The sequence below is a fragment of the Lutjanus erythropterus genome, chromosome 19, assembly GCF_056507025.1.
Source record: "Lutjanus erythropterus isolate fLutEry1 chromosome 19, fLutEry1.hap2, whole genome shotgun sequence".
NCBI classification, from domain to species: Eukaryota; Metazoa; Chordata; class Actinopteri; order Lutjaniformes; family Lutjanidae; genus Lutjanus; species Lutjanus erythropterus.
This window is the reverse complement of record NC_139335.1, coordinates 8,540,721-8,562,921: the sequence shown is the minus strand read 5'-3', so window position 1 is coordinate 8,562,921 and position 22,201 is coordinate 8,540,721. Positions and strand designations below refer to the sequence as shown.

The window sequence follows — 22,201 nt, the reverse complement described above, 5'->3', positions numbered from 1 at the left end:
TGAGGACACTAATTGGTGAAGTTTTGAAAGTGAAATTGTTTCATACTGCTCCACACTTTCTCAGTGGGAGACAAGTCTGACCTGCAGGCAGGTCAGTCTAGTATCTGAACTCTTTTACTGTGAAGCCACGCTGCTTTAACACGTGCACAGTGTGTCTTGGCTTCGTCTTGCTGAAAAAAACAGGGACGTCTCTGAAAAAGATATCGTCTGAATGGCAGCATGTGGTGCTCCAAAACCTGTATGTACTGATGGGGCCTTCACAGATGTGACAGATGTGACAGTTACCCAAGATGCCACCCCCATACCATCACAGCTGCTTTTGAGTTTGCACTGGGAACAATCTGGATGGTTCTTTTCCTCCCAGCCTGGCCCTGACGTCCATGATTTCCTGAAACAGTCTGAAATGTGGACTCGTCAGGCCACAGCACATTTTTCCACTTTCTGTCAGTCCATCTCGGACGAGCCGTGAAGGCCATGTAGTATCCTTTATGCAATTATGTGGGTTTTTAATGCAGTCAAAGCAGAGAGGTCAAAGGTCACATGCATTCAAAATTAGTTTTCAGCCATGGCCCTTTATGTGCAGAGATTTCATTAGATTTTAAATGGTGACGATTTTGTGTTGAGAAATGTTCTGAAACTGTTGGACTATGTGCCAACACAGTTTTTAACAAAAAGTGGTGACCTCACCCCACCCATGCTTATGAACGACTGAGCCTCTCAAGGATGCTCCTAACCTCTTTGAATGTTCCACGCCGGTGTTTTTTTTTTGCGCATTGTACAACTTTTCTAGTATTTTGTTGCTCCTGTCCCAACTTTTTGAAACATGCTGCAGCCACATTGGCTATTTATACCCTGAGAGCAATTTATTGACACCTGAGTGCTTGTTTCTGCTATGCTAGGCTATATATACCACAAGTTTGAACAGCCACAGTGGCTATTCTGTCACGGGTGCAAATTGCATTGTTGGCCACTGACAACTGGGTGCAAGAAGCATGTGCCTAAAATTAATCCATGTATTCTACTTTTTTTTTTTTACCATGAAAACTGATATTAACTGTTTGCAATGTCCGCAGGTACACTCAGCCAATAGGTGCAGCTGTGGGTCACAGCTCCAGTCCAAATCTGTGAAGTCAAGTCGTGGATTTTGTTTGTGTAGAACCTGAGCACAGGAAAACTGTTTGTTCACACAAGGAGCTGACTGCTGTCTCTCTCTGTCATAGAGCTGCAGAGTTAACAACACCGCTGACAACCTCGGAGTCTTTCTGAAATCAAATCCACCGCCAGGGACGTCTGTGTCAATGAGTATATTTATCCATATGTGCAGTTGTCTGTTTCAAACATTATGTAAGAAAACTAACAAATCTCAGGCTGACAGGTCACATTTACCACTTTATCTCTAGAGACAGGCTCACAGAATGTGAACAAGCAAAGTGCAGTAAAGTTTCTTCTTGTTTTAAGATACTAAGTCATGATTAAGAGAAGGTTTCTCATTACAATGACTGATCTTGTCTTCATCACACTGATGAAAATGGACCTCCTTAAGACGTCTTGTGACACCACATGACACAAACCCTCTGAAGTCACTTCATTCCCTCCTGTAAATGACAAAACTATGTGCTGCTTTCCATCTGATGTAAGGACGGATTAAAAAGCCGCTAGGACATGGTGGGCTGAAGCCACCTGACTGATTTATGTCGACACATGGCGGTAAGGGGTCGGGCTTGTGTGGGGGTGGGGGTGACCTCACTGGCTTCATTATTCAGCATTAGCGGTACATTCAAAAATAGCGTTGCTGGTTGCGTGTTACATTTTCAGGCACAGAGATACGGTTTCATAACTCAAACATCAGTAATGCTTAAACAAGTGTCTACATAGTGTCAGAGTTTCAACATCGTCTGTTGTGTCAAAGCCACAGCCTGGATCCCTGCACTGACACACACACACACACACACAGACACACACGCACACACTGCTGTCGTTCAGTGTTCAGGATTTTCAGTTATCTGAAGGCCAAAATAAATGCTGGTCATGTGTTACAAGAACAGAAAAGCTCTTGTAAGTAGAGCTGCAACAATTAAACAATTACTAGACCGAAAGGATTTTTGTTACCGACAGTTTGAACGTTTGAAATATTAGATTACTCAATTAGATGCCAACTATGAAATGAATCACCAACTGCTTTGATAATCGTTTTGAGTCCTTTTTTTTTTCCAAATGTGAATATTTTTGTAGTTTCTTCCGTCCTCTATGACAGTGGGAACATCAACTTGGGATTCTGGGGGGAAAGAAAATTGCCAAAGACAAGATTCCTACAAATTTTCCACTTCAAAATTCCATATTATTCCAGATTTCTCGGTAGAATTTTCAGACGTTTTTAACTTAATAAATAAATGGATTTAAAATCAAACTGGTAACATGTATGTATGATATTATAATGTCCAAATGTCACATATCTCTGCCCAAAGTGAGTAAGTAAACTAACCGATGTGACTCTTAATATTATTTAACACAGTGAATAAATATTATTGTTGTTCCCCCATATTTTTAGTTTCTTTTATAAATAACAGCTGTAAATGAGTTGAAAAAATTTTAATAACTTAATTTTCACGGCGTCTGTGTAACCTTGTTTATTCAGAGTCGATGGATGTTTTCACTTTTCAGATAAACACACCACGGCATAACCCGTACATGTTTACTAAAGGTGCGCTGCTTTCAGTGCCATCAGGCTCACTCTGGCCCATGTCCTCTCACACAGTGCTAAACATTTTGGCTGTCCACTTCAGATGCTTCAGAAAGACACTCTGCTTGGTATGGTTGAGTTATTTTTAGAAATTCTGACTTTTAGATTTTAAAAACCAGAAGAGGGCCAATAGTCTGGAAACAGAACTATTTTTCCATACTTATCCAGACCTGGAAATAACTCAAATTCAATACGTTTCCATTCTCTGTATGAACCCCACAAAGACTGTGAATTTATGGATTTGCACAGTATAAATAGGTCAAATGGCACGCGGAGCATCAGAGGTGGTCCAGATTCTTTTCTGCGGTTCTGACAGGTGCTCTGTCGCTGCTCAGCAGGTGTCTATTTTAGGCCGAGGTGTGACCATGAGCTGAGAGGAGGGCTCGTGTGAAGTGTCAGTGTTGTTGGACTGAGAGGGAGTAGGCTGGGATGGACACGGTGAGGAGCCTGAATCACGCCAGTAGGCTACTGAGCACATGATCACTTCAACTTCACACCCACACACACGCAGTCAGACACACACACACACATGCAGACGCACACACAGTCGATTTCAGCTGTGTTTGATGTGTCAGTGAGCTGTCAGAATTACAACATTAGAAAACTGTCTTACACTGTTTTCTCTAATAAAATGACTAAAGCATGACCGATACATTGATGGACGCATATTATCAACCATATACTGACCTATCGCAGCTTTTTTTTTTTTTTTTTAGCATTCTGTGTATGTTTGATCATTTTTTTCTTAATTCACGTTAATATACACATATATTCTGCTCTATTTGTGTTTTTTTTTATTATTATTATAGTTATTTAGAAAAAATACCAATGAAAGTTTACTATTTCATTACCAGTTTTTGTGGATTGTGTGTGTTTATGTTTATTTTCTATATTCTGTATAAATATCTACTTATATATCGATATCTGATTTTTTTTTTTTTTTTTTTTTTACTCCCTAATATCAGTGTTGATGCCAATGCCTGACCTGGTTTTTGAACTTGGGGTAGAACCAGGTAAGTAGGTCACAAGCACATGGCCAGACCGTAAATACCAGGGATGTTATGACACCAATAACTCAAGCTACAACAATACCATGACAAACTGTCCATGATATGATATTTATCACAATATTACAAAACAAATAAATAGTAAAACTTGACATTTGAATTTATTTATTCATTTTTTATTGTATAAAACTAGTTTCTCCATGTAATTTTAAACACTTTAGCTGTTCCTTTGATACACAACATGGGTCAAAAGTAACCCCATGAAGTATTTATTTTCTAAATCATTGCAAAAAATACATTTAATCAGTATTCAGTACTCCTCAATTAAATGTTTTGGTCATCACAAATGTTTATTTTCTTCTTTCCTTTCTTATTTTTCCATTTTTTGTATCACTACCTGTCTGATGCACAACATGGGATGTTGTAAGTAGCCACACTGGCTACTCCACTCTGGGTGCAACTAGCATCTGCCATAAAACTAAAGATTTGTGGTAATCAGAAACAAGATATTTAATATTGCCTGTAATATTAAAGAATAAAACACATTTATTTCGAATATATCGCAAAGAAATAAAATAGGAAATGAATCTTAATGACATGAGCTGTCTTTGGCAAAACAAAAACAAAAACAATGCAGCAGACAGTTGCAGTCTTTTTAAAAATTAAAAACAATAAAATAACGTAAAAATAACAGTAGATATCACCACAGTCCTGTTATGAGACATTTTTAGCGTTGCATTCAATGTATTGTTAAATCTCTGGTAATTACAGTGCTCAATAAGCAAACAGATGTTTTCAGGTTTTATGGGCGAGAGAAGAGAGCACTAACACACACTGTCCACTATTTGCATGTAGCTTTATTACTGATACTGATTGAATATGATGCTGTAAACCTCAGTGTTTAATGGTTTCAGCCAAGTACTTTTCCATTGTTACTGGATCTACTGGCTGATCCACTAATGGTGACCTTTCTTCTACTGCCCAGGTACTCGAGACATATTTTTGTCATACTTCTGTTCTTTATAAACATTGTCCCCATGTTTACACATTTCCATTGGAAGTTTCTATGAGATCTAAATATTTTTTCTTTTTCCCCCTTATATGAGATTTAATATTTTTCCCACGTTTGAATGAGTTTTTAAAAACATTTTTCTACTTTTTTAATGTCTCTGTGACTTGATTTTTTTCTGCTCTCTACAACTTTCTATGACTTGTTTCTATCTCCTCCCAAATTTCTGAGATTCGCCTCGAGCATTTTTGTTCCTCTGTTTAAACTAATGAAGGTCTCAGGACCAAAATAAAGTAAAGGAGAGGGAGCCACTCCTCTCTTGCCTATGAAGTTTCCTCCCACGAACCTGTATACAAGAAACTGAAAGTGTTCATGAGCCTTTAATTCTATTTTTAGCCCATAAAGTATACCAAATAACCATCAGATAGAGTAGGTAAGTTAGTGAACAGCAATGAAAGTAAGTAATCCTACCATCACAACCCTTGTGGACTAAATAACTATTACAGCAGTGGTATTGATAACACATGACAGAAGATGTCATGATAAATTCTTCTAAAATACAGCTCCAAATCATTGCTGCTGAAATGTTTTTGAGATCAGATGAATCACTGCAGTTAGTTTATAATGACACCGCAGGAGAAAAACTATCTTCACTATAAAGTGATAGAGTCCTCATGTTGACATCATGCTGTTTTTCCCCCTCAGGCTGCAGCAGACAGTTAAAATCGTGGCAACAGAGGAAAGATGTTAAAGTTTGGAGGTTTTCTTACCGAGCCTCCTGCTGAGGTCCATCGTCTTCTCGGCCACTTTGCTCCTCTCCTCTCTGGGACTGGTGGTCGGTGACTTGCCGCTTCCTAACATGATCACAAGTTCGGCGAAAGTGACTGCAGGCTGCAGCTTCAAAACTCGAGGCTTTCTGTCCGTTAGCTCTAGTGTCGGTGAGTCTGGGGGTGCAGGTGTCTCCAAACGAGCGCAGATTTGTGCTGCTGCTCCAGAAAGACCCCGAGCAGAGAGACGGACAGCCGAGCGCCACAGTTATTCCTTTTCCACATGTAAAATAAAGTCCCTCCCAGGCGCTCCTCTCCATGCCTGCGCGAATATGACTCCAACAAGGCGCACACTTTACGCACCCGCACCCCCACCACCTCCACCTCCTCCTCCTGCCTCAACCAACACGGACGCATGAACCAGGGATGATCACCGAAACTTTTTTAACTTTTTAAACTTCTCTGACGGAAATCAGACTCATGCATCACGAGACTGTGTCATATACCTGCTTCAGATGTCGTTAAATAAGGCTTTATGGTTTTGTTTTTTTGTTTTTTATCTCAACATGTTCAAACACAGTGAGAGTGGTGAAAGCAAAAATTAATAAAGGGCCATTCCCCCGAATCGGTGCCACTGGCATGTTTTAACTTTTAAAATATAAACTAAATTATACATCTTTTTTCTGTAAGTCTCTAATAGCACACATATTTAAGAATTCAAAATGTGTAATAGTCGATCTCAGGCCATTTTATTCATTTTTACAAGGTTTCTAAATGAATAATTGAGCATTTTTCAACACAGAAGTAAAAAGAAGACTTTTTTGCAGAGCATCAGCACAAAAAATGCAAAGGCTTTTCTTTCTTTCTTTCTTTCTTTCTTTCTTTCTTTCTTTCTTTCTTTCTTTCTTTCTTTCTTTCTTTTTCTTTTGTACTAACTTTCCCATATTACTGAAAGTTATGAATAAACAATTATACTAAATTGGGCTCATGTGACACTTCTATTTTAATGGCTAATGTGTAAGTAATTGATGTTGTACAAATATTTGAATAGACCACAATTAAAGGTTTATTTTAATACTAAACACTATTAGTACACTGGACAAATAAGACACACCTCTTTTTATTGGATTTTAGTGCTTCTTCTATGATTTTTTAATTTCATTTCAGCATTTTTGACCCACCTGTTGGTACCTGTTCACTGGTTCACTGGAAAGGTGTTTTCCTTCATCATGACTTGACTTGTCTTTTATCAGACCAGAGTAATACATGCATAGAAAGATTGCACAATCTGCAGCTCAGTGTTTTCAGTTTATTCTTGTGTCATTTGTTGCAATATTAGTTGCTTGTTATTTGTTTTTGTCTGTTTGTTTCATCTTGGTAGACAATTTAAATTCCCATGGTCACTTGCCACGCATGTTCTCCAGAAACTGTCAGCTCCGTCTCAAAAACATCCAGGGAAACCCCAAAAAACCACCACACATAATGTGTAAGAAACAATTTAGGTGACAGGACTGAGCATTGAGATGCATTCCCAGACATAGTTATAATTTCATCAAAAATACAGAAAAATGAGGGAGAAAAAAAACTTATTTTTGGTTCAGAAGATGCTTCTCTTGTTGATCATGTAACTTGTGCATAGTCACAGCACGTCATGGTAATGGAACTGAGTGATAATCAGAGGATACAACTTAAATCTGCATTTTAACCAATATTTTATGAATTTCTGATCAGTAAAATGCATTGAAATAAATTCAAGGTAGAGTCACACAATACAAAAAAGATTTCTTAAGGATTCAAATAATTTTATTTCATGGTAAAGTGTAGCATTAAAAAGTGGGGAAGGGTTAAAATCATATATTTTCAGTGTTCTAGATAGTTTTTATTCAGGTTTTACATAATGTATCTTCAAATTGCAATTAGGACAAAGCACAGGACAATTTGCTTGATAAAATACTGTATTATATGGAAACTTTTCATGCATATTTATGCACGTATTGTCCTGGGGATGGAACTAGCACTGATTTGGTGGAATGGCCCATAAATAAAAGTCCAGAAGAGGGTTAAGTACAAGTTAGCATAACAAAAGAATACATAATGGATGCTTAATGTTTAATTCTCCTCATTACTGAGGTAAGAACACATACAGTATAAACTTTGTGTACTAATCTTTAATGTGCACAGACCTGTTTACCCAACTATTCGGGCCATTTACCATCATTTTGGGCTTTAAAGCACTCTTTTCAGAGGAAAGACAGTGTTTAAATCTTGTTAAAATATGATAAATGTGCCCTTACTTGTGTGTGGGTTGTTGTCTGTGTATTGATGACCAATGCCTGACCGTCATATTTGCCAGCTTTTTGTATGCCACAGCATCTCTGGTCATCTAACAACTGAAATCCTCTCAAATTTTCCAAGTGACGTCCATGACGACACGTATCCTTTAAAGCTTCTGGGATAATATGGGAGAAACACACTAAAACCCAACAGAAATTCTTTTAAAGAAAAAAAAAAGAATGAAAAGAAAAGAACACACATCAGAGAAGAGGATATTGACTGATATTTCAGAATGTGTGCATTTGTTTATTTGCTGTTGGTCTCCAAATAGCAAGACCGACATTTTATCTCCCATAAGCTTCAACAGAACTGGCACTTTAATCTGCAGCATATAATGTTTTGTGGTGATGTAACACCTCCTTCTTCTTTTTAGTTTCCTTGTGTTTAACAAACTATTCAAACTGATATAAAAGGCCATTTGCCAAAAGTTGGGCTTTAAAACACTCTTTTAGAAACAAAAACAATATTGAAATTGTGCTCAAATGTGATAAAAGGACACTTACTTGTGTATAGATGGTTGTCTGTGTATGATGACCGCTGCCTGAGTGTCATATTTGCCCTTTTTTTGTATGCCATAGTATCTAACAAATGAAAGCCTTTCATATTTTCCAGGTGTGGTTCGTGACAACACATGCCTCAGACAACTGAAGGGAGAAAAAGACAAACTGTAATATCATAAAAAATGTTTTCTCAAAGGGAAAACAGGCACAAAAATATTCCCTATGAAAGTCTCTACACCAATCCGTTAGAGTACATCGCCCCCTGCTGGTCATCGGCAGAAACTGCAAACATCTCAACAACAACAATCAATTCTGTTGAAGTAAAATTCATCCTCTATGGCCAGATGTCTGTGATGGACCTAAATGGTGACACGCTGCATGACAGAGAACAGCTGGACTTATATGTTCAGTGGTGAGTGAATTGAGAGGTAACCCACAGCAGCAGAGCACTGGCTGGAAACTTAATTAAGTCTTTTGTAATGGAGTTATAACAGAGAGCAGAAAGGGACAGCTGGGCCGTCTGAAACTGCTGCTGTGTCAGGAAGAGCATAAAATGTGATCTTCTCTGATCCACAAGCTCATATAAACAAGCAGGTTTGGCGGGGTGGGTGGGAAGGCACTTAGAGTGATATGTTTCTTCCACTCATTCAGTCATTTAATGCAGCTGATATATCCCAAAAAAAAAAACAAAAAAAAAACCCACAGATCTGCTGTCTTCATAAAAATCTAAAAAGCACAGCCCCTCCTCTGCTTAGTTTGGTATCAGCCATTCCTTAAATTTACACTCCAAGGCCACATGTAGGCCTTTAACAATTTCTATCTTTCATCTTCTCTCAATTGCAGCAACAACCATGTTAGACAGGGTGAGAGATTAAGTCATGCCTACTAATCCTCACAAGCTGTGATCTATGCAGGAGCAGCTTTGGTTCTGTACTAGCTTCACCGCTCCTTGATTTGAGAATATGGGAACCCTTAGTATGATTTCTCAATCTCTGTGGTCATTAGGTTTCATATTAACTGGAACGTATCACCTCTTCCTCACAGGATTCCCAGCTCAGCTTGCTTATTTGCCAGAGCTGAAACTCTGCCTGCTTCTATTAGTAGAAACAGTAGGCCTGTGTTGTTTGTAGCCACTGGGCTTCCAGTCTTTACAGGCAGTGCTAAGAGAGACCAGACACCCACCATAAGAGGTCACAGACTGGATAACCCATTTCTTCCATTAATAGAAGTAAAATGCTTTGTGGAAACTAGAAACTGTGTGTTTTTGCATTGTGTTGTGCAACATGCACAGTTAAAGATGAAGTCAGTGCACTGACTCTTTCACAGGGAGCGGTGGGACATTAATTGTTCAAACACTTCTTCAAAAAACTATCTGAATGCAAAGGATATGCACTAGAGCAGAACAATAAGATATTTATACTCCACATGAAGGTTGCCATATTTTAATCAAACAACTATTCTTTACAAACATTTAATTTGCAGAGACGGACAACAGTTATAAATAAAAGTTATGGACAATTAGTAGAGTGTCTAAACCCAACTACAGCTTGCTTAACCATCTGTAAAATAAAGCTTCAGTGCTGCCTTGCAGGATCAGGTACTGTCTACTTCCTGAAACTAAAATAGTTCATCGAGGGTTCCATGTGGCGAATGAACACGAACAAGAGCTGTTTTTCAACCGGTTTACGTATTTTAACAGGCTGTGGTCTATATCGTTCACACCTAATGTCATAATGTAAATGTTTAAATTAATCGTAATTCTTTAGTGGGGTGACTCTCACGGGAAACATTACGTTCCAGCAATTACGCTGACCCAGTATTAACACATTGGCCTAGTTAGCAGATGGCTAGCGTTAGCAAATTCTGCAGCTAGTTCTATTGTTATTTACTTTGCTGCTAATTCGCTGCAGTTTCTTCGACAAACAGCAAACATGAGATAATAATAAAGGACGTATCTTGTTTTAATTTGATCGACCGCTCATAGTTTGACGATATTAACCAGTCAAGCTAGCGTTAGCACTAGCTAGCCTTTATGTTGCCCACAGTGTGGCGTTTTTCAGCTGCACTGTAATTGTTAACTTTGAAATGTACTCAAACTTCACGTTTATTTTAATTGTAGTGCGTATGGCTTCACACTTTATACATTGATGCAGTGTTTAGTTTGGGAGCGACACGACGTAGCGCTCATTCGCTAACTAACGTTAACAGATGGCTAACGTTAGCTAGCTAGCTTATCCTTAGCTGTTAACACGACACAACCGTGTAAAACTAACACTGCGTATCAGAACATGGGCTGCGCATAAAACTCAAAACTGATCTACACCACTCCGTCCACTGGTAACATGATTATTGAGCAAGTGTGAGATCGCCTGACCCACCCTTCAACAACGAGGGGCTCGGAGCTGTGCTCGTAGCGGCAGCTTGACAATAAATGTCGTTTGTTTACGCTGATTCCAGAGTTCCCCCTCGCCCCTGCCCCACAACGTATCACTCCGCACAACACACAGAGTAGTCATTCTGAAACGTTTAATGATCCAACTGGCACCAAAACCACGCCTTTTTATACCACTAAAGACGAAAAATAAATTAATGTTGAAAATTAGCTCTTTTTACTCATATTCTTACATGAACATTCAAAACGGACTAGTTTCCATTAGAGGTTTTCTTCATTTTGCTAGAAATACAGGAGGGTTTTCATCGTATTATTAATTCACCGTTGAACGCTGTGGTCAGCAAATAAAAATAAACCTATTATTCTTACGTGTAAAATAAGTTAATTTATCCCACATATGATACAATGTAATCTGAAAGCATTTAAATTAACTTATATGTCGTTACGTTTAACAGCAACCCCTTATTTGTAGGTAGTAGCGCCCATAAAAATGCCCCGGACTGCTTTCTTGGTGTGGATTACGTACTTGTGATTGACAAGTGGATTGTCCAATCAGAAAATACTTTAAGCTTAGCAACAGCAAAGTTCTCCTCTTATCCAATCAACAAAGAGAGGTGTGGGCTTTATCGCGCTCAAGATTCTACCATCTGATTGGTTGAAATGCTCGTCAGTTATGGTAGCCTTGTGGGCTATGTAGTTGGTATGGCGGCCTCGACTAGCGCTCCACGGAAAAGTGAAACCACATGTCCCACAATCCATTAGGGCTTACAAGCAGCAGCATGCGCAGGGCTAGAGGCGGAGCTGCTATATAAACACGAGCTCCCTCTTCTTGAGTAGCACACTGGACACTGTTGTGACGGCGGAACGTCGTCTCTGAGTAAACGAGAGCTCTGACAGCATCGAAACAGTTAATGGTAGTTAGCGACAGTTGCTCTGACAAACCCTTGGAGGAGTAACAAGTGTTTACTGTTCGGAAGTTTACTTTTAGCTTGCGAGACTTTGCTTTCAAACGTCAAAACTTTCTTTAGTGGGATCGAGTCATTTTGGAATTGGTATATTTTTGTTCATTTTAAGTTTAACGCCTTTTAACGAACTTTAAAGCCGAGTTCTTTTTTTTTTTTTTTTTTTTTTGAGAGCGTGAACATGATCTGAAATGCGCTAAAGCGGAGCCATCAGAGCGGATCATCAGGATGACAGAGCCAGCGGAGCAGCAGCAGCAGCAGACCCATCACCTGAAAACTTCAGGCAGCCCATCAGGTGGGAGCAGCGGAGACGCTATGGAGCATCTCCCGGCCAGCAACCGTGGTGCACCACAGAACGGCGACAGGGGGCGACAGAGAGAGCAGAAGCAGCAGCAGCAGCAGCAGCAGCGGCGGGCGGAGAACTGCGAGGATATCAACACAGACAAGTTATGGCAAATGAAAGGCGGACAGAGGGGGGTGTGCCCTGCCTTAGCAGCCGGAAACGAGCTCCCAAAGTGCCCGATTGCAGCTCAGCCTCGCCAGAAACCCGATGTTGATGCATCGGGGAACGGTAATCACAGCGGACAGGGGCAAAACGGTGAAGACAGACAGCTGCAGGAGGAGAGTTCACTCATCGACTCTGACACTGGCTTAGATGCGCGGCTGGGCAAGAAGAGACACAGGCGCAGGACCTGCAGGAAGAAGCGCAACTGGAAGCCTTATAACAAACTTTCCTGGGAGGAGAGGAAAGCCCTGGAGGAGAAGGAGACAGCCAGGGCTTCCCGGGTGAGAGAGGAGATGTTCGCCAAAGGGTTCCCAGTGGCCCCCTACAATACCACCCAATTCCTGATGGACGAGCACGACCGAGAGGAGCCCGACCTCAACACCGAGACCGGGGTCAGGCGGCCCTCGGGGGTCGGTGTCCGCATGGAGGACACGGGCAGCGAGGAGGACTTTTTCGACAACAACGAGGAGGACGATGATGACGGCAGCGGCGGGGGCAGCGACGGCATCGGGCGGCCCGGGAACGCAGGTGGGGAGTTTCTCCAGAGAGACTTTTCCGAGACCTACGAGATGTACCACGTCGAGAGCCTGCAGAACATGACCAAGCAGGAGCTGGTGCAGGAGTACCTCGAGCTGGAGAAGTGCATGTCCCGGCTGGAGGAGGAGAACAACCGGCTGAGGCGCGCCGTGGAGCCCGGGGGTCTGACCGTGGAGAGCTCCCTGGTGCGGCTCGGAGAGCTGGAGAAGGAGCTGGAGAGACTGAGGGCCCAAAACACGGAGCTCCTTCTGCAGAACCAGCCAAGCAAGGACAGGGGCCAGGTCGCCATCAATTAAAGGACACATTTAAAGTGGGGAAAGCCCTTTCAAAAGGTAAAAAAAAAAAAAAAACATGGGACTGCTGCATTTTTTAAAAAATTGTCATCAGTTTTCTGTAATCAGTTTGTCATCTGGACGATGAAGTCCTCAAATTGCAATGCAATACTTGACGTTTCTTTTCTATTTGGACTGTGAGGGTGTCCTGTTGATTTTTTTCCCAAGAAGAAATGTAAATATTTCAAAAAAAGATTCTTTTTATAAAGAGATTGTATCTGACAACACGAGAATATTTTGTTTGTTTCCCGGGTCAACTTCGTAGGTTTCCATTGACATTTAAAATTGTTCCATTTTGCAATTTAAAAATGTTGCATTTCCCCCCTCAAAATGGACAACAAAACGCCAGCTAATTGGGCCAGCTTACAAACACTGTTTTGCAGAAATAAATTCCAGAGTGACAGTTTTAACAGTTGTGTGTTAACATAAGTTCAAATAAAAAAAAAATTTGAAATTCTGCTGTCATGTGTTGTAAAGGCTGCTCTGTGACACACAGGAAGCTGCAGAGTGGAAACTACTGTATGTATGTGTGCGGCTTTATTTGTCAGCATACAAATAATCACAAAGCTTTTCTTGTGAGGATCCTGAAATGGGCCAGACAGACGACATCAGTGGGCTCTGAATAGGAAGAATACACAGACTGTAGCAGCCAGAGCAGAAGGGGGGGATGGGATATGATTGAGATGCTCTTTATGAAGGTTAATCCACTGGGAGTTACATCTATTTATCAATGATGTTTTGCAAGAAAGGATGTGAAACGGGTTTATTCACCTGTGTTGAAACACATAGTACTTTAAGCCAAAGGATTTGCTGCAGATAGTGTTGACTAAAGCTTGATATTGAGATAAAATGATCACGAGTTTCAATAGACTCTCGGTGTTGCAGCGAGTTTACACAGGATGTAGAAACATTAAACTATTCATGGGTTAAACAGCAGAGCTTCAGTAGTTCAGGTGAAGTTTCCTTCAAGTGCAGAGGCAATCTGTGCCACTTGGCCTGGAGAGACCTTATTCATCTGCAGCCTCTAGAGGGCATCATTCAGCTCCTAGTTTAAAGGGACAGTTCACCTCGAAATCAAAAATCCATATATTTCCTTTAGCCTGTCGTGCGGTTTATCCATCTAGATTGTTTTGGAGATAGACATTTTTCAAATACTCAACAGCAAAGTCTCTTAAATCACTCACAAACCTTGCTGTGAGCAGTTTCATCAAGGAACTATTTTAATAATAATATTAAACTATATATTTCCATTCATAAGATAGAATGCAGTTCAAAGTGCCACATGAGAGAAAAAACAAACTCAATCCTCAACACAGGCTAAGAAAATTAAAAACATGAGATGAGTTAAAATATGAGAGATAAAAAATTTGGATGATAATTATGAATAAAAAACAGTTTCCTAAGATATAAAACTGTAAAATAATAAAAATAAAAAAGGTAAAATTGGTTAAGAGCAAGTTCAGAAAGACCGTTTTGAGCTGTTTCTTCAAACTATTAACAGATATTTATTGTCTTATATGTGGTGGGAGTTTGTTTCAAATCTTTGGTCCATAACAACAGGAAACTGCTTTACTTTATTGTTTTGAAGGTCATTTTTGGTACATTAAGCACACCAGTGTTAAAGGACCCAAGGGAACATTTAGGGACATATTCACTCACTGAGTTGGACAGGTATGAAAGTGCTGAACCATTTGCTGCTTTAAAAGTAAGGAAAAGAATTGTTGCAAGCGTATAAAGAAAATAGTTCCTATATGGAATAAATATGATATATATTAGAGCTGCAATGATTCATAGATTAATAATGGATTATTAAATAAATCACCCAGTCGATGAACCAATGAATTCTCTGATTTCAGCCTCTTCAATTTGAACGTTCTCGTTTCTTTACTTCTGTCTGACAGTAAAATAAAAAAATCTCTGAGTTGTGAATAAAAGACATTAGAGGATGTCATCTGAAACACTCAAACTTTTTTTTCCACCATTTTCTGACATTATATGGACCAAACAACTAATCGATTAATCCAGAAAATAATCAGTGTAATAATTGACAATGAAAACAATTAGTTGCAGCCCTGCATTTTTTTGGATTTTTTTTGGGGGTGAACTGTCCCTTTAAGTTGCAAAAGCCTCATTTTCCTTGTGCAAATGTGTGTGTGTGTGATCTCACAGAACAAACACACCATGTGAGCATTTTTCTTTAAACATAGTTCTGTTTATTTACATCATATAACCTTGCTTTAAAGCACACAGCCATGAGGGAAATAGTTTCAGGCGGACAACCTTTTAAAGTCCAGTCATTTTCATATTAGTTATACTCAAAAAGCAATTCCAAATGTACACAATACAATATGTTACATATTAAGATAGTATGTACAAAAAAATGTTTTTTTTAAAATACAACAATGAGACATTAGGTGGATCACATTTCAGACAACACACACCAACTGTTGATGAAGTCACAGGCTGTTTGTTCACCTTTAGGAGACTGAATGTTGTCTGACATGACCTAATGCCGTCTCGGGGTAGGGCTTGTTAGGTGTACCATATTCACGCACTGTGGATCACTAGGCAGAGAGAGAGATGACCTCAGTTTGTTAAGAAAAAAGCAGCTGAGAGAATACTATGCCTCTTCCCTCTGAGCAGCGTCGGTAATAGCTGTTAATGCCTGTGTTCGAGGCAAAGAGAGTGCATAGACGTGTCCTTGGCTTGAAGTGTGCTTTTTTTTTCTTTTTACAGCCTCTCATTTAGACCGCTTATAGTTAATGTACACATCTTTGGGTCAGTGCCGTAGTTTCACCATTAACCACCAGACAGGAGGGAGGATATGGAAGCCCATTTCTACCAATGTGAGGGAAAAAAAGATCCTGCAAGTCACCATAATGACAAACTTTCGCAAAAAAAATAATTTAATATCTGAAATTAAAAAGTTAATGTCTCAAGGTAATGAGAAACTTTCATTAATAATGGATGACTTATCTCAAAATAGTGACTTCATAACTCAAAATAATTAAAAACTTTCTCAAAATAATGAGAAACTTCATCACAGTGACTTAATATCTTAAAAATAATGAGACTTTCTCAAAATAATGACTTAGAATCTCAAAAATCAGAAACTTAATGGAAATAATGATGCAACATCTCAAAATAATCATTAACTTTATCAAAATAATGAGAAACTTCATCACAAGTTGATTAATGACTTAATATCTTAAAATAATAAGAAACTTTCTCAAAATAATGAGAAAATCTAACGAAATTATTTCAAAATTATGAGAAACATTATTAAAATGATGAGAAACTTTAACAAAATAATGAGGAACTTTATTGAAATAATGATAAATTAAGTCATTATTTTAAGAAACTAAGTCATAATGTTGAGAAAGTTTCTTGTTTTGAGAGGGTTTCTCATTATTTTGGGAAACTAACTCATTATTTTGGGAAACTAACTCATTATTCAGAGAAAGTTTCTCATTATAGTGACTTCCAGGATCTTTTTTGTCATCACACTGACAGAAACGGGCTTCCACAGGAGGAGACCCAGAAACAACAGAAGGAAACGGAAAGATAAGAACCGACCATGGCACTGCAGAACAAAAACACATTCCAGAAATCAGGCACTTGTAGAAAAAATCTTGAGGTAAGACAAGACTATAACTCATCATTTATTATTATTATTATTATTAATATTATTATCATTCACTGGGTTATTTGGTCAGATGAAAACAACATGACTTTGGAAGTTGCACCCCCTGTTTGTGTTATTTAATGATGGCAAATTTCACGGCCAAGACGAAAGATGAAAACAATAGATTCACGTCGGCATTCTGTATTCATTTCCTCTAATGTACCATTTCCCCAGACGGTCAGGGAGGATTTATTAGAGCCTGACCTTATGGAAAACTCCTCGTCATGTTCACCCCAAGGTAATTAAACTTGTAGACAGATGAACCCTCGGAGAGGGATGTGAAGAAAACACATATATCACCGCTGTTTGTGAGCCCTACACAATATTTTAACAGTCTGTAAAACACTGTCAGGCTTCTCCTCCGTCTCTTCGACAAGGAGGAACATACTTCGTCTTGAGCTCAGTAAATATGAGCAGATCTGTGGAGGCAATGCTTTGTAATCCTGGACATGAATAACAAAACAAATGAGGTCAGCCATCACAATGTGGCGCTGAGCTGCCCGCAAACTGTCCAATATCATGTCAGAATTACCAGATTACATTTCTTCTCTTGCTACATGTAGTCACCAGATAGTTTGTGTACATGTCGATGCAACATCGTTGAAAGTTAAGTCACCAGAGAAACTCATTGATACGACTTGATCTCAAGAGATAAAGGTTTTCTGCACAGTGCTGAGAATCATAGAGAAAGGCCATCCATGAGGAAATAAGGAACAGGTTTAGTCATGTATATCTTGTCTCCTTTGAACAGGTACACCAAAGAGGTGAAATCACAATAAAAGTACTTTTTTTTTACTTTAATACAAAATATATATAATATATATATTGAATATAAAACAAAAAAAGAATATATTAAGGGAAACATTTCAAGTAACATCTTGAAAGAAATGACTGTGCACTTTGTACGCACTTTTGTAAACCATAAAAAAAGGAACTAAAAAAGTAAAAACAAATGTGATAAACATAATATTTATATTTACAAGGTTAACTTAACAAGGCTTTGTACAAATGTTACAAAATTGTTCAACACAAACACCTGCACGCTCAGACATGATCACAAATATTGTTGCGCAAACACATAAACATTATTAACAAGTAGAGAGAGACGACTGTGTGTTGTGTTTGTAACCGACTGGATGTGATGTTTGGAGTGTTACAGTTACTGTAGTCTGAGGAGTAACAGATTAGGAAGACTGATAAGAAAATCAGTTGAGATCCCTCTTTAAAGGGAGAGTTCGGATTGTTTGAAGTGGGATTTTATGAGGTACTTGTTAATAGTCAGTGCATTAGCTACAGTAGATGGTGGTCAGTGAGTCCCCAGTTTAGAGAAGCAGCAGGAGTACCAGCATGGAGGCTAATAAATGTACTGTTGTGGACATGGTCAGCAACAAAATGTATTTTAGCCACCTCAAAAAAAAAAAGGTCCACCTCAAAAAAATCAATATCAGTTTGAATGTACACTATATTTAGAATATTTTCACTGCCAACCTTGCATGAAGTCTATGACAATTATTTTCATTCTGAAAATACCAATAATACCATCTTCAGCTTTATTTAGGTGCCCATTTTGGTGACAAGTTGAAATCAACCAGGTGAAATTGGTCGGTATGTTTGGAATGTCTGATGTCGTGTCAGGTTATCAGTGTTTTGACTGGCTGTTCCATGAAACTAGTCTCACAACACTGAGAGATGTGCAACTGTTGCTGCTGAGTTTCAGACAAGTTTCGAGTGTGTTGCAGGGGACTTCACATTATGCAACTCAACTGCAACTTAGTTTCGCCTACACCTACTTTGCTCTGCTACTTTGTGTTATTGTCTGGCTTCTGTTTCTGTTTTAAAAGGTTTGTTCAAAATGACCAAAACAAACTAAGTGACTGAGGCAGCATTAGACGAGCAACTTCTGTGTTCTGCAAGGTAAAATGACAGAGTGACATTTGTCTTACATGGCAACAATGCCTCTACAGAAAAGGCTGTCTGGTTAAGATTAAGAAGTGAAAATATTCTATATATGGAATTCTGATATCCTGCTGGCCCCGTCGACAGCAGTACACTGCTAAACTTCCGTGCTGGTTCTCCTCTCTGCTTCTTCAATCTGAAAGGTGTGTCAACCACCATCTACTGTAGGCGATACACTGATTGTAGATAAGTATCTCATAAAACCTCACTTTAAATAATCCAGATTATCCCTTAAAACTGAAACTGACCGATAACTTGTCCATGAGTATGTGTTTGTGTCTCCTCTGGCTCAATGAAGTAGGTTTAGAGAAATTTTTGAAATAGATAAACCCCACTTTGATAAGAAGCACCATTCACTCAAGAACCAGAGGGAGGCTCTGGTCACTTGAAGGGATTTAACCCTTTAATTTTTGTTGTCTGTGAGCCAGTCAGGAGGGTAGAGAAGACAGGAAGGATGTTCGGTTATTGGTCGAATGAGAATTCTTGGCTGTAACATTGATTGTGATGAGGTCTGTTTGTGTCTCTGTCCTGTTTCGGTGTTATTTCTATAAAAGCACACATATAGGAAATAAAACAAAAGCTTTGGCAACACTGGAACGCCCCTCGCCATGCAAACGGAGCTTATCGAAAAGAAAAGTGTGGGCTGCTTTTAAAAGACCTGTTCATTTGCACACTGTGTTGCTCCTGGCGACTAACCACAGCCCTGATCATGCTGCTGCCAGTCTACTGACCTGCAGGGAGTCAGCAGCTCAGAATCAGCAGCTGAGCCTGTTTTCCTCTGAGTGAAGGGTGGGGTCAGTCGTCAGGGCTCACAGGTACTGGTGGAATCTAGAGGTGGGTGCTTGACGTGGTCCTTGGTCGAGCCCGTCCGCATCCCGAGGCAGCCCTGGTGTTTTGACCTGGTTTTGAGCGATAGGAGACAGGGGGAATTCATTAACAGTCAGTGGGGGTCTCTTGTCGGACGTCTCAGTCGGGGAGGCCACCACGGTGTGTCTGCGCCAGGCCCGTCTCTTCCTCCGCGTCTCAGGCGACAGTGGTTTTCGCAGTCCCACGCTGCGCAGGTCGTCGGCCGAGCCCATCAGACGGGCACGGACATGCTCTGCCAGAGACCTGCCGCCCGGGCCGGTCGGGGTGAAGGAGGCGGCCTCGCTGGGTGGCACTGCAGGCTTGGGCCGGGCCGGGCGTAGGCTCTCCTGGCTGCTGCCCGAGGAGGGGTTGGTTCTGGAAGTGTCCCTCCTCACTCTGGGTGCACTGTCTGGACCAGAGCTGGCGCTGTCGCCTTGAGCTGCGGCACCAGACAGCTCCAACAGGTCCAGAGAGCGAGCTTTGGTCTTCTCCGACTTCAGCTTCTTCCTGGCCAGAGTGTCGCACTGGATCAGCTTGTGGGAGTTGAAGGAAGGCCGCGAGTGCAGTTTGTGTGTTGTTGAGGAGGAGGAGAAGGAGGAGGATGAGGGCGTGGTAGAGCGTGCCCCTCCTTCGCTCCTGTCCGCAGAGTCTGGTGTGTGTGTGAGGGCTGTGGGCGGGGCCAGCAGGTTTGTGGGTGACAGAATGTGTGGTTTGTAGTGTGTGTAGAGGAAGCTGCGTGGGGCTGCTGGCGGCTGCGTATTCACGGGTGTAGTTGGGTGTTTGTCGGGTCTCTCTTGTGTGAGGGAGCGTGACGCGAAACCGCTCTCATTGTCTGTCTCGCTCACCAGCTCGCTATGCTCATCATCAGCGTCATCCCCCCTCCCCTCTGACCCCAGGCTCCTCCCTAATGTGGAGAGGGTGGAGTAACCAGAAACAATAGAGCGAGCATCCTCTGGAGCTCTCCACGTTGGCCCTTTCACCTCTGCCCGTGCCTCCTCCTCCTGCAACAACATGGCTGCCTGCCTTTCTCCCGCCTCCTCTTCCTCTTCACAGCGCGGCCGACTGGGAATAACCGCCACCGCCTCCTCTTCTACCTCCTCTTTCACTCCGCTTTCAACAACTTCCTCGTCTTCCTCTTCCTCCTCCTCTTCCTCTTCTTCCTCATCGTCGTCCTCCTCTCCCTCTGCTCGAGGAGCAGTGTCTCCCTCAGGCGACTCTGCCTCCTCTTCCTCCTCTGCGCCCAGATGTCCAGCTTTGATTGGCTCGTGCTCCGAGTCATCATCGGTGCTGCTGCCCACGCGGCGGGCGTTATGACGCTTTCTGCGTTTGCGGCCCGTAACAGCTGACATGATGGACAGAGCCAGGAACTCCTTTGGTGAGAGGTCTTTCTTTGACCCCCACGACCCCTAAAACAGGAAAACAAACATTACTGTAACACTGCCAGACATGACACTTTAAGGCTGGGTTGCACCACCTTGGTTTAACTTGAAATGAAGATGCTCCAAACTGTCTTAAGAATTAAGAAACATTAAGTTTAAACCTCTCTTTAAACCTGTTTAATTTTTACTATAAACCAAGCAAATGAATACCTGAGCTTGGCAGATTCATCTGCTTTTTAGGCTACCAAAACTTTAAATTCCAATTCAAAATGTGATCCAGTAATAAAGGTGAAGTGGCCAATTCTGGAGAACGATCGTTGATTGTTGAGTCAACTACTGACACTTTGGGTTGGACTGACTGCCAAGTCTGATTGTTTTGTTGATTAACTCACTCTGAGCCACCGACAATCATCAGCATTTGATGACATGGGAATGAGAATGAGCAATCAATCTAGCTTTAAACTTACACATACTAGCTGCATTGTTAAAGTTGAGCAAAACTGTGCATAATAATCTAGTTCATGGATAGTTAAGGGACAAATTCAAGCCAGTTGAGTTTTATAATGCATCTCTTCTTTCTTTCACTGCAATTGATTTGTTAAAACATTTTATATTATATATTTATATTTTATATTTATATTTGGCCATATTGCTTCATTAATTTTGCCAACAAGTTCTTCTCAAAGGAAGATAAATTAGAGCTTCTCTGCCGAGCCATCACTGGTGGGCTTACTTACTTTTTAGCTGGCTAGCAAACAGTGTAATGTTTTGTTAACCTTTTAGTGAACTAGCAACCAATGTAACATTTTAGTAACTTTTTTGCTACCTAGCAAACAATATAACTTTTTGTTAACTTTTTAGCAAGCAAACAAACTCATGCTTTAACTTTTTAGCAAGGTAGCAAACAGTGTAAAGTTTTGTTAACTTTTTATCAGACTGGGAAATAATTTAACATTTTAACTTTTTAGTTAGCTAGCAAACAATGTAATGCTGTATTAACTCTTTAGCTAGCTATCAATCAGAGCATCATTTTATTAACTTTTTAGCAAGCTAACATACAGTGTAGCATTTTGTTGAAGAATACAGAGCAGCCAAAAGTTAATGGTTTCCCCTCTCTTTTGTACTTACTAGGTCCCAACAGCACTCAGTGGGTAATGTCTATACATATTAAACTCTCACAACAGAGCTCTGCTTAACTTTAAATCTGGATGTACTCATTTTGAACCTAGTTTTGTTAAACTCTGATAAGA

At 40.3% G+C, this 22,201-nt stretch overlaps 3 protein-coding genes across 9 annotated transcripts in view; 1 reads left to right on the top strand and 2 right to left on the bottom strand.

Moving 5' to 3' along the window:
* Nucleotides 1-5,802, bottom strand: part of LOC146309253 (1-phosphatidylinositol 4,5-bisphosphate phosphodiesterase delta-3-A-like) — a 33,374-nt gene extending 27,572 nt beyond the window's left edge. The window contains exon 1 of the mRNA XM_084743638.1: nucleotides 5,527-5,802. Within this exon, the coding sequence (XP_084599764.1) occupies nucleotides 5,527-5,617 (91 nt within the window). The 5' untranslated portion in view covers nucleotides 5,618-5,802. The remainder of the gene's footprint in view (nucleotides 1-5,526) is intronic.
* A 5,770-nt stretch (nucleotides 5,803-11,572) lies between these two features.
* Nucleotides 11,573-13,548, top strand: hexim1 (HEXIM P-TEFb complex subunit 1). Its single transcript, XM_084744583.1, has one exon. The coding sequence runs from the start codon at nucleotides 11,940-11,942 to the stop codon at nucleotides 13,047-13,049; it is 1,110 nt and encodes a 369-aa protein (XP_084600709.1). The 5' UTR covers nucleotides 11,573-11,939; the 3' UTR covers nucleotides 13,050-13,548.
* A 4,660-nt stretch (nucleotides 13,549-18,208) lies between these two features.
* arhgap23a (Rho GTPase activating protein 23a) overlaps nucleotides 18,209-22,201 on the bottom strand; it is a 74,651-nt gene continuing 70,658 nt past the window's right edge. For all 7 annotated transcript variants that reach the window (XM_084745195.1, XM_084745193.1, XM_084745194.1 and 4 more), the window contains one exon: nucleotides 18,209-20,978. In XM_084745195.1, coding sequence (XP_084601321.1) covers nucleotides 19,536-20,978 — 1,443 coding nt within the window. In that variant the 3' untranslated portion in view covers nucleotides 18,209-19,535. The remainder of the gene's footprint in view (nucleotides 20,979-22,201) is intronic.

What these genes read in the sequence shown, in the direction of transcription:
- hexim1 (XM_084744583.1), top strand. Translation starts at nt 11,940, where the DNA reads ATGACAGAGCCAGCGGAGCAGCAGCAGCAGCAGACCCATCACCTGAAA.